Raw genomic sequence first — 13,538 nt, 5'->3', positions numbered from 1 at the left:
TCTCTTAAGTCTAAAATCTTCCCGTTGACCATCCGAATTCACCCTGAGGCCCCCGGGACCTCAGCCAAAAGCACCAACATGACCCAATACCTTATTCAAACTTGTTCCAATCATCAAAGCACCTCAAACAACATCAAGTTACTCAAAACACATTGGATTCAAGCCTAATTTTTGAGAAATCTTCCGAAATACGTTTCCGATCAAAACCCAACCAAAACATGTCCGAATGACCTAAAATTTTGCACACACATCCCAAATGACATAATAAAGCTACTACAACTCTCGAAATTCCATTCCGACTCCCGGATCAAACTCTCGCCTATCAACCGGAAATTGCCAAAATATCAACTTCGCCAATTCAAGCCTAATTCTATTCCGGACCTCCAAAACCCATTCCGATCACACTCCTAAGTCACAAATCACCTCCCGAAGCTAACCGAACCATCGGAATTCGTATCCAAGCCCTCTAACATAATAGTCAACATCCGGTTGACTTTTTCCAAATCAAACCTTCTTAAAAGAGACTAAGTGTCTCATTCCTTACCAAATCCTCCTCGAATAGAGACTTATCGACTTGATCACATAAAACACGAATAACGGAGCATAAAGAAGCAGAAATGAAGGAAAATAGAGCGGTAACTCATGAGACGACTGGTCGGATCGTCACAAAAAGATATAAGTGTTTGTCACGACCCAAGTTCTCCCTCCATGAACTATTGTGACAGCACCTAGTCTCTACGACTAGGTAAGCCTAATAATTTGCGAAAAGAAAATAAAGATACAAAACTAGCAATTTACGGGTAACATAATAGAGAAGTTTAAAATGTCGCTCGACATATACAATATCACTCTCTCAAATTGAACACAAAACACTCCCAAAATCCGGAATCTCATGAAATCACAAGCTACAGAAGTACATAATGTATCTAATCTCCAGAAAGTCTAACAACAAAGAAAAATACAGGAATTCTGTAACTAACGGAGGAATAGAGAGGGACTTCTAGGTCTGCGGACGCGGTAGATATACTTCGAAGTCTCTCGATCACCTCGCCTCACTGGAAGTATGGCTGAGAAGTAGAACCTGGATCTGCACACGAAAAACATGTGCAGGAAAGGGCATGAGTACACCACAACGGTACCTAGTAAGTGCCAAGCCTAACCTCGGTCGAGTAGTTGACGAAGAAGGTCAGGGCCCTACTGGTTATATATATACAAAACAAGGTAAAAAAGTATGAAATGTGACAGTATAGTTAAAATACTAATAGTCGAATAAGAATAACATCACAGAAAGAATATAACTCAGTACACGGAAATAGCAACAGGGGATCTCCCAGGATATCGTCCCCTAGTCCAAATTATTAATATGTAGGGGAATCTCCGGAATACGGATCCGTAGTTCCAAAGTAATTATCCGGTACAGGGGAAATCTCCTGGGATATCATCCCGTAGTCCCAATTATAAATGTGTATCGGGATCTCCCGGAATGCCGATCCGTAGTCCCAAAGTAAACATGCAGGGAGATCTCCCGGAATACCGATCCATAGTCCCAAAGTAAACACACAATAGTCTCAAGAAAGAATCCTACAATTCTATTCAAGTTTGTATCAGGGAATTTCTACTCTACACATGCTACACAAAAATCCAAGTAAGCAGTTTAAGCAGGTAAGACAGTTAAGCCACATACACATGCTTTACCAAGCTACATAGGAGGCTTTGTATACTAGTGTTACTCAGTTAAAAGAAAAAGTAGATATTTTCTTAATGAAAATAAGGTTTTTCAACAATTAGAACATGTACACACTCGTTACCTCACGTACGCAACATTCATATAACAATAGTACCAAAATCCTAAGAGGAGTTCCCCCACACAAGGTTAGGCAAGTCACTTACCTCGAACCAGCTCAAAATCAATCTAAAATTACGCTCTTACCATGAGTATCCAACTCCGAGTGGCCCAAAATCAATTTCATAGAGTAAATATAACTACAAACAATGAGTTTATCTAAAGGAATCGAAACTAAGGCAAGAAAATAGAAAATTGACCAAAAATCCTCCCCGGGACCATGTCTCAAAATCGGGTAAAAGTCACAAATTATGAATACTCATTCACTCACGAGTCTAACCATACCAAAATCACTCAAATCCGATACCAAAATCTCGATCAAAATCCCAAAATTTGGCCTAAGAACTTTCCTCAATTTTTCATTCCAAATTCCGAAATTAAATGATAAAACTAACAACAGATTAATGTATTAGAACCAAATTAGAAGTAGAATTCGTTACCCAATCTTTCTCCTTCCAAATCTCTCTAGAAATCGCCCTCTACCGAGCTTCAATTCGATTGTTAGAGTTATGAACTCAAACCCTCGATTTTTTCTCTTTTCTGCCCAGCAATTTCCACTTCTGCGAGGGGTTAACGACACCTGCAGTCCCGCTTCTGTGGCCAATACTCCGCACCTGCGGAATTTCATTAAACTACCAGATTCCACACCTGCGGCCCTTTACACGCAGATGTGGTTCCGCTTCTCCGGTCCATGGGCTGCATCTGTGACCACTTCCCTTATGCCTTAGACCACACCTGCGGTTTCCTAACCGCTTCTGCGGCACTGCACCAGCGGTCCAAACTCCGCAGGTGCGAAACCAACAGGTTCAGCAATTTCCTAAGTCCAATTCAACTTCCGTTAAGCATCCGAAACTCACCCGAGACCCTCGGGAACTCAACCAAACATGGAAACCAATCTTAAACATCATACGAACTTAATCCAACCCTCGAATCACATCAAACAACACTAAAACCGCGATTCATCCTCCAATCCAAACCTAATGGACTTGAAATCTCAAGAATTCTACAATAGATGCCGAAACCAACCAAATCACGTCCGATTGACCACAAATTTTGCATACAAGTCACATTCAAGACTACGGAACTATTCCAACTTTCGGAATCGGATTCTGACCCCAATATAAAAATCTCAATATCGATCCAGAAACTTTAAAAATTCAACTTTCGGCATTTCAAGCCTAAATAAGCTACGGACATCCAAAACACAATCTTAACACGCCCCTAAGCCCGAAATCACCTAACGGAACTAACAGAATCAACGAAATTTTATTTCGAGGCCGTCTTCACACCATTCCAACTACGATCCAAATTCTAAAACTTAAGCTCTCATTTAGGGACTAAATATCCCAAAACACTCCAAAACTCGAAACGAATCTTCCCGGCAACTCACAATAGCAGAAACAAACACGGGAAAAACAGTTAATAAGTGATCGGGGCATTAATTCTCAAAATGACCGGCCGGGTCATTATAGTGTTAGTACGAATATGGTACATAAAAGAAACAATTATACTACAATAAGAAAAATTAAAATTTATCACTCGGTGTGTGAATTATGCAAATGTGGCGACCTCCAAGCTGCTGCATTGAGGAGAAATTATGTCCTCGCTCCTCATTCATCCGTGGAGATAAGTTTATCCAGACTCTTTCATATGGAACCTGTTCAGATAAAATAGCTCCAAAAACACCACCAAATGATTGAGTGTTATCCATATTTTGCAGAATCAATATTGTTGACGTATTCAAACTTGACGTACATTTCCAACATTTTTATCACAAGAACATCCCGGTGTTCATCCAGAGTCCTCAAAAATCTTGCAGAGTTTCATCGTCTTCAATGTTAAACACGACATAACAAACAACTCCTTGCGGAGTAAGCGAATAAGGATATCTTCTGGTTATCTTAATATTAACCCAACGTTTATGCATACTCGTTCTTTTACAAATCAAAGATACCAATCTGTCGTACTCAAATATGAGTGGAAACTTAACAATACTCTATGGAGAACAACTATAGTATACCGAGTTATTCTCCACCACAATCTCGCCATCCCAATATAATGCAACCCTAATTTTTTGCTCTTCAAACATTGTAGCAAAATTCAAAAAATATACTATGAAATGATATAAAGGATGCTGAAGAATAATTTTTAGAAGAACAAATTTTCATCCTGAAGTAAAAGGGGATGACAATTGGTAAGTATATACATATAGTGCATATAATATATTAACGGGTAACTGGCCGTTAAGATATAACGCATTAAAAACTTATTGATGCAGATTTGGAATCTGTAGCTAATCTGGGTTGTACAAAGAGCTCGTGTCGTAGTACTTAGCAGTTAAATTAGTTAAGAGGGTCCTGTAGGTGAAGTTCTGAGTATGAACAATTGAGGCCTGTTATTTAAATGCAAGTTTTGGTAAAGACACATTGACCCCGTTACTTGTTAATTGTAGGATCTGGGGGTCCATTAGGATTGTTAAACTCTTTTGTATTTTAGCTAGTAGTGGAGTATATATCCTCTGTAATTGGACGCTAAAATCATATATGAGAATATCCTTGTTTTACTTTCTTTTTCTCTTCCTTAGCTAGCTGTAGATTTAGCCCTAAAAACTAGCTGCCGCATCAGTGGTATCAGAGCATCCTTCCAATCTGTGGGATAATGTCGACGGAAATAAACAAGGTGATGAATCTGTTGCAGAAAATGTCAACAGTCATGTCCAGTTTTGTAGCTAGACAAAACCAATTAGAAGCTAACCATGAGCAGAGTTTTAGAGGTCAAGAAGAATCCCTGAGCGAGATCAGGAGTGTGCTCAACGAGGTTATTCATGGAGGCAAGAGACCGGAAAGAGATAAGAATGTTAGCTGCACGGGAGAGGAACTGTACTCCCCAACTGATAAACCATTCGATTTTGGTGAGTTATCTACTCCCTCTACTACTGGGGTTAGCATTCCTGTGGGGGTAAGTGGGGGTGTAATGCCTACTGTGCTATCACCTGTTAATGAGTAAGTACAAGAATTCTTACAACCAGCCGGCCCTAGCCACCCTCCACTAGGTCCTCTAACTCATGGATCTATTACACCAACCCAACCCTTTCAATCGTTTGTTAAACAATCCTTACCATTCCCTACTCAAGGCAGTCAACCAAACCACTCATCCTTCACAAGGATTAGCCAAACATCTCCACAACCCTTTATTGGTCCACCTGAGTTAGGTAGACCTGCTTATCCCTACCAAAACCAGCACCAAGGGTAGGCTAATAACCACCCAGTACCACCCCACTTACACCCTCAACAAACACATTTTCTATCAGCCTATAATTCCCCTAACACACATGTCCCTCCTTCTCTATACCATCAGCTTCCATACATACCTCAATCACCACCAACTCCTCATTACCATAATACACCTGTAACCAACAACCCACAACTAAACCATAATAACCACAATGTTCCCTTACCTAGGATTCCATTCACTAAGTATTCCAAAGTTGAATTTCCCAAGTTTGATGGGGAGGACCTAAGGACCTGGTTATATAAGGCAGATTAGTTCTTTGTTGATGAAGAAGTCACAATACAACAAAGAATGAAACTGGTATCCTTACACTTTAAAGGGGATGCATTACAATGGCACTTGGGAGTAGGGGCAATTACCCTTGCCTAGCTAGGAAGAATACATTTGGGCCCTATGTGATAGTTTTGGTGCTGAATATTTAGACCCCATGACAGAGATCATGAATATTAAGCACACTAGTTCAGTCAAGGAGTACTAGAAGGCTTTTGTAGGGGTAATGACTAGGTTGGATATATCAGTGGAACATGCCATCAACATATTTTTGCACAATCTTAAGCCTGAATTAAGTCACGCAGTCAAGGTGGGGAACCCATGTACCCTGCCTCAAGCATATTATCTAGCTAGACTCCATGAGGCTAGTTTTGCTGCCCAAAATAAGGCCATAAAGGCCTTGTCAACAGGAACTCTTGGAATAGGAGTCAAGGCACAAACATGCAGTCCAGAAACAATGCTATTATACCAAGGAAACCTACTATAGTTAAGTTTGAGAACACTAAGAGGAGGAGACTCACTCCTGTAGAAATGGAAGAAAAAAGGGCTCAAGGCTTATGTTTCTTTTGTGATAAAAAGTATGTGGTAGGACACAAATGTCAAGCTAAAAGGCAGCTCTTCTCATTAGAAGTGGAGGAGTGTGGAACCATAGAAGAAGAACAAGTAACAGAGGGAAAAGAGGAAGAAGAAGAAGCAATAGAGGTAAAGGTTTTGGAGAATTGTGCCATATCATTGCAGGCTTTGAAAGGGACAATGGGGTACCAAACTCTGAGACTCAGAAGTTTTATGGAGCAACAGCCTTTAGAGATATTTATAGATTGTAGATCAACACACAATTTTATAGATGAATACACATCTAAAAGACTAGGGTGCAAAATCAGTAAAATAAAACATCAATTGGTCCAAGTAGCAGATGGAAGGGAAGTGCCTACAGATAGTATGTGTAAGGGATTCCAATGGTTGATGCAAGGGACTGTGTTTCAAGACGATTTCTTAGTGTTTCCTATTGGGAAAAGTGATTTATTCCTTGGCATTCAGTGGCTATATCCTTTAGATGACATCAAGTTCAACTTTAAGAAGTTATTGATGGAGTTTGAGTACCAAGGTAAGTTGTTGACCTTGAGAGGAATACAACCTAAGTTCAAAACTATGAAGGCTAAGTCATTGGAGAAAATAGTAGTGGGGGGTTCTCAACTCTTCATGGTAAAGGTACATGCAGCAGGAACTGAAAGCACAGGGGTGAAAGAAGGTCATATAGAGGAGCAACCTACAGAAGTTAAAGGGTACTTGAGAAGTATGCAGAGGTGTTTGGAGAACCAACTCAGTTACCACCTTCGAGGGGTGTTTTTGACCACCATATTCCACTATTGGAAGGCACATCACCCATGAATTCCAGACCCTACAGGTATTCTCCCCTCCAGAATGATATAATTGAAAGTATGATCAAGGAAATGCTGAAGCAAGGGATTATCCAGTATAGTTCAAGCCCTTATGCCTCACCTGTAGTATTAGTAGGAAAAAAAGATGGCTCGTAGAGGTTGTGTGTAGATTACAGAGCATTGAACAAGGAAACTGTGAAGGACAAATTCCCAATTCCCATCATAGAAGAGTTGCTGGATGAGCTAGGGGGATCTCAAGTCTATTCCAAAATAGAATTAAGGGCTGGCTATCACCAAAAAAGGATGGCTGAATCAGATGTTCATAAAACAGCCTTTAAAACACACTCGGGACATTATGAGTACTTGCTCATGCCATTTGGTTTGATCAATGCACCCTCAAGCTTCCAAAGGTTAATGAACCATGTATTCCAAAATTATCTCAGAAAGTTTATTATGTTTTTTTTTATAATATTTTGGTTTACAGCAAGAGTATGGAAGAGCACCTTCAACACCTAGAGATGGCATTTGAATTTTTGGTGCAACATCAGCTTTTAGCCAAAAAAGCAAATGTGTTTTTGCTGCTGAAAGGATAGAGTATCTGGGGCACTACATTGCAGCAGACGGGGTGTCTACTGACCCAAGAAAGGTGGAAGCTGTGAGTCTATGGCATGAACCTCAGACAGTGACCCAATTGAGAGGATTCTTGGGCCTAGCAGGGTACTATAGAAGATTTATTAGAAACTATGGAATCATTAGCAAACCTTTGACTGACATGCTTAGAAAGGACAGTTTCTTCTGGAGTGAAGATGCTAAGGCAACTTTCCAGCAACTCAAAGAATCACTGACCACTGCACCAGTCCTAGCCCTTCCTAACTTTTCATTGGTATCTGTGGTTGAAACTGATGCATGTAATGTAGGGATTGGGGCTGTTCTAATGCAGAAGGGGCATCCTATTGCATTTCTCAGTAAAGGGCTCACCAAAAGACATCATTCACTATTTGTTTATGAGAAAGAATTGCTGGCATTAGTGCTAGTTGTGAACAAGTGGTCTCAATACCTAACAGGTAGGTCCTTTATTGTGAGGACAGATCAGAAGGCACTTAAATTCTTATTAGAACAAAAACTTCACACAGGAACTCAACTTAATTGGATTACCAAATTGATGCAGTTCAATTTTGAGATTGAGTATAAGAAGGGAAGAGAGAACAAGGCAGTTGATGCACTATCAAGGCTTCCCACTGTTAACTTATCTGCTATGACACTTTCCACTGCAAAAACCGACCTATTAGAACTAATAATGAAGAGCTGAGATAAGGATGAAGAATTGGTAGCCTTGGTACAAACACTGAAGGGAAGGGAGCTGAAACTAATACTTATACCTGCATTCATGGTCAACTAAGAAGGAAGGGAAAATTAGTAGTGGGGCCTGACCAACAACTGAGAAGGGATATCATTAAGCTGTGGCATGATTCTCCTGTAGGGGGACATTCTGGTATTGATAATACTTATAAAAAGTTGGCAGTACTCTTCTGGTGGAAAGGAATGAAATAAGAGGTCCAGAATTATGTAAGGGCATGTGATACCTGTCAAAGAAACAAATATGACAATGCACCCTACCCAAGGCTGTTGCAACCTCTCCAGATTCCAGTAGCAGCTTGGAGTAGTATAAGTATGGATTTTATAGAAGGTCTGACTAAATCAAAAGGAAAAAATGTGATTTGGGTGGTAGTAGACAGGCTTACAAAGTATGCTCACTTTATTAGTTTGTCTCACCCATATTCTGCTCAGGACATAGCTAAACTGTTTATGGAGAACATCTACAAGCTACATGGGATGCCAGAGGACATTACCAGTGACAGAGACCCCATTTTTACAAGCAAGGTATGGCAGGAACTATTTTCTATCCTAGGAGTAACTCTGAATACCTCAACAACATACCACCCACAAACAGATGGGCAGACAGAGGTTGTGAATAGATGTGTGGAGACTTATCTGAGGTGCTTTTGTTCAGCCTCTCAAACTGATTGGGCTCAATTCTTGGCAACAGCTGAATGGTGGTACAATACCAACTTTCATACTTCAATTCAAAGCACACCCTATGAGGCCTGTATGTCCAACCTCCTCCTATACATCTACCCTATGTGGCTGGGGATTCAGGAATAGAAGAGGTAGATAGAATCTTTCTAACCAGGGAATTCAAGGGGCAACTGCTCAAGTATCATCTAAAGAGAGCACAGCAATGAATGTTGGCTCAAGCCAACAAGTACATGTCCGATAGGCAATTCAAAGAGGGAGAATGAGTCTATCTCAAAATCCAGCCATATAGGCAAATCTCCATGTCAGGAAAGCCTTTTTCCAAGCTATCTGCTAGGTACTATGGACCTTATCAAATCCTACAAAGGGTAGGACCTATAGCTTATAAGCTTTCACTCCCACCTCAACTCCTCCTACACCCTACCTTCCATGTATCTCAACTTAAGCTTTGCTATAAACTATCAGGCACTATTTCTCACCCACCAATCATAGACCTCTCAAGTCCTTATTGTCCTCTACCTGAGAAAATCTTAGAAAGAAGAATGATTCAAAAGGAAAACAAGGATGTGGCCCAAGTCCTAATACAATGGAAGCAGGTACCTATTGAGTGTGCCACCTGGGAAGACTATCGAGCTCTGAAAATACGTTTCTCAGCTTTCCTTCCTTGAGGATAAGGAAGATGTTAAGGAGGGGAAACTGATGCAAATTTGGAATCTGCAGCTAATCTGGGTTGTACAAGGAGCTTGCGTCGTGGTACTTAGCAGTTAAATTAGTTAAGAGGGTCTTGTAGGTGAAGTTTTGAGTATGAACAATTGAGCCCTGTATTTATTTAAATGCAAGTTTTGGTAAAGACATATTGACCCCGTTACTTGTTAATTATAGGATCTTGGGGTCCATTAGGATTAGTTAAACTGTTTTGTCTTTTAGCTAGTAGTAGAGTATATATCCTCTGTAATTGAATGTTGAAATCATATATGAGAATATCCCTGTTTTACTTTCTTCTTCTCTTTCTTAGTTAGCTGTAGATTTAGCCCTAAAAACTAGCTGCCGCATCACTTATGTTATATATAAAAAAAGTCATCAGTAGTTTTTTCTACCCATTTTTGTGTCTTGAGTCCAAAAATGCTATCATTTTGGTTCCGGACTCTCTAAAAACGCCATTGGTGAGTTATTCTTTTTTTTTTGTTTTTTTTGTTTTTGTCTTTCCCTTGTAAATGTTTGGCATTCGCTTCTGAGGTACCATTTCACTTCTTCCTTACTGGTCGATTTCGACCTTTCGTATCCAAGGTTGATACGTTCTCCTTGGCATCCCTTCACCTTCTTTCGGTTCAACTAGATTGGGGCTGTGACGATTCAACTAGCTGTACAGATTCAAAAAAATTCCTATATATACATTAAACCCTACAACAGTACCCTCCAACCCAAATCCCCAAGCATGGCGATGAGCAGTGTTGAGAAACTACCCGAAGAGATCATATTTGACATAATTACCCGGCTGCCTGCAAAGTCCGTAGGTCAATTCAGGTGCGTATCAAAGCACTGGTGCAATTTTCTTTCAGACCCGCAATTCATCAAAGCTCACCTCAATTTTCATGCCCACCAACATGAAGAAAAACTCATTTGTATTCCTGGTTCTCAGGCTCTTCATGCTATCACTTTTAACCACGACCCCCAAAATAGAATCAATCCCATTTCAAGAAAACTTAATTTTCAGGGGCTCGCTGACAACTGGAAAAGAGTTGTTGGCTCATGTAATGGCTTGGTCTTGGTGCTGAATGAGGAAGATATTCCATTTTAAATCAATCCGACAACCTTAGAGTATCGTAGAATTCCAACCTCTCCTCTGGCTCTTCCTAAGTCTGGTGCCTCTAGCACGTATGCTCTAGGCTATGATTCTGTTAGTGACGATTATAAGGTGGTTACTCTTTCTTATTATAAGAATGATATATCCTGTACTTTTGTAGATGTTTACTCTGTGAGAATGTGTTCATGGAGGCGACTTGAGAGCTTATGTACTGATGGTGCAATTCCTAGGCACGGTTTTGCGGTTTTGGTAAATGGGGCTTTGCATTGGTTGGCTGGCAAATCTTTTGCATCTGCAATTGTTGCTTTTGGTTTAAGTGATGAGAAATTCTTTGAGGTGCCAATGCCTATTGATGACAATCATTATCCGTGTCATGATTTTGTGGGTCTTAGAGGGTGCCTTTGTCAGGTGGCTAATGTTAAACTAATAGCAAACAAAGTCGATGTTTGGATCATGAAAGAATATGGGGTTGCAGAGTCTTGGACCAAATTTAGTGTTACAAGACAAAATTTAGCTTTCACTCCGTTGTGCTTAATAAGTGATGATGATATTGTATTTGATGTGTGTGGAGAAAAGAAGTTGATTGTCTACAATAAGAAAGAGGAACAGTGGAGAGATTTGAATGTTGATGGAATAATTGCTAAGTTTGCAAGGATTAGAACTTTCACGGAGAGTCTTGTCTCTCCTATGTTTGGCCTTGATGCAATATTCTGAGATGATGTTATACTCAGGTATTACATCATATTTTCATAATTTCTTATTCATTTTTAGTTTATGTTTTTTTATTAGGTCCTCATATTTGCTTCAATAAAATAAACTCATATTTTATGAAAGGTAACTCTTTTGTTCTCATAGAGTTGTGTGACCGGTAATTCTCTCGTCCTCATAGAGTTTGTGATGGTAATTCTTCAATCCTGAAGAAGATATATTGCATTTCATGAAAAGGGAAAAACTGGGATTCGTCGCTTGCATTAATTCAACATCATAAAATGCTAGTGCTTTAAGGGAAAAATAGTTACATTTTGAGCATACACTGTCTTGAAAAGAGTAGTTTGCAGACCTTTTGACTCTTCTTTGACTCATGAGCTAACCTCACAATGAACTAATGTAGTATTGTGGCCACTTCTGTGCATACTGTTTTGAAGCAATCTGATGGTAGAAGTCTTATCTAGCTTCTCTATATACATAGATAACATTTCGTAAATTAAAACAAAAGAACAGAAAATTAAAAATACAAAAAAAAAAAAAAAAAAAATTGGGGCAACTAAGTAAATTTCTAGATAAGTTGGGTTGAGATTCTTTATTTTGAGTGAGTTTCATGGGTTGTATTTGGGCTGTTAAATGGGTCAGAATAGACTATAAAAAATAATGGGTTAACTTGGGCTCAATCCAAATTGACCCATGAGCTAAAATGTTTGTAGCCCAACCCATTAATCTCTGGGCTAGTTGGGCAGGTTAGATGGGTTTGGGCTCAAATTGTCACCCCTAGATAGGATGGTTTATCACTGATTGTCTTGTTTTCCTGCAAATTATTCAAAAGCCACTCTATTTTGTTTGCATAGCAAAACTGTGGTTGCAACCTTGACAAATAACAGTTTCAACAGTATTATGAACGCTGTACCTTTAGCCAAATCCGTTACTTATAATGAATGTTGCTGGTTTTCATATTTATTCTTCTGAGGTTGCTATCATGTTACAACATGTAATCTACAGACGTGTTGAGGGTACATGTTAGCCTATGCATTTGTCTGTTAAGTGTAATGCAGCATAACATCCATTTGACACTTGGTCTATGCCTTACGCAGGGATGGATATATCTGCTTCTATGGAATTGATTGTTAGAGAACTTGGACAGACTCATTGAGGCCTGGATTTCAATATATTTTTAGTTCCAAGACTGTTGCTCTTTAATTATGATGTTATAAAATGGATACTATTTAAGATCTTAAAAAAGATTACTATCGTAGAAGTAGAGTTTTTGAAATAGATTTGCATTTATGATTTGTATACTGTTTAGTATACAAAGGATAGCTCTGTAGCACCGTCAGGAGAATACTAGTTGATTATTCACATATCAGTTGTGTTTCTCAAATCAGATGAATTGATGCTCTTAGTAACTATGGTTTTGGTGGTGAATGACTAAGATTTTACCTTAGCATTTAAGCAAATTCCTCCCACTATGGGGATTGACCAAGTTGCTAGTTTTACTATTTCATGGAAAAAAGGGTATGATCCTATTACTGATGATTACAAGGATTTTATGATTTCGTATGACATATACAACGAACATGAAGCGGATATTACACACACTTCCATTGATATTACTCTTCAAAAATGGATTCTTGGAGTTGGCTTGAGGGTTCTTGATATGATCATGTTGGTATCTATAGTTCAGGAGCAATACAACACAGCTCAAGGGCTTCAATGGCAGCTCAGGGATAATGCAGAAACTAAGCAACAAGCCTGTGACAAATGAACAAAACATAGCATATGGTATATATTGATATTGCACTGTGAAGAGTACACTTTCTTATCCATACAATTGAAACTCACCTCACTGCTGCTACTGTAAGCTTCTAACATGTGCTGCCATTGCTAATTTTCTCATTATCCGCTTTCCTAAGAACTAAGCAGCATATAATTTTCTTACATGCACCCCTGGTCCCAGAGACCAGTCCCCACATTTGTGCTACATTCTCCTGTAACTTGCATGCCAAAAGATACCCCTTGAAAACCACCAAATAGGACCATAAACTTCTTTCTAAGCCAAGTGGATAGTTATTCTCTCATCAAAATAGACTGTAATTGAGGTGAACCAACTATGCTATAGTTGGAAAAAGATTCTCAACTTACTAACATTACATAAATGAAACAGAATGCATGATAATACTTTCAGAACCTAGAGGTCAAAATTAGA

General features: G+C 39.2%; 1 protein-coding gene across 1 annotated transcript; it reads left to right on the top strand.

Annotated features, from left to right (window-relative positions):
* The first annotated feature begins 5,845 nt into the window (after window positions 1-5,845).
* Window positions 5,846-8,092, top strand: LOC104229608 (uncharacterized). Its single transcript, XM_009782267.1, has 2 exons — window positions 5,846-6,698; window positions 7,332-8,092. Exons 1-2 carry the CDS (start codon window positions 5,846-5,848, stop codon window positions 8,090-8,092), a joined length of 1,614 nt encoding a protein of 537 aa, XP_009780569.1.
* The last annotated feature ends 5,446 nt before the right edge of the window (window positions 8,093-13,538 follow it).

Source organism: Nicotiana sylvestris, chromosome 1 (assembly GCF_000393655.2).
Source record: "Nicotiana sylvestris chromosome 1, ASM39365v2, whole genome shotgun sequence".
Classification (NCBI taxonomy): domain Eukaryota; kingdom Viridiplantae; phylum Streptophyta; class Magnoliopsida; order Solanales; family Solanaceae; genus Nicotiana; species Nicotiana sylvestris.
This window is presented reverse-complemented; position numbering and strand designations above follow the sequence as displayed.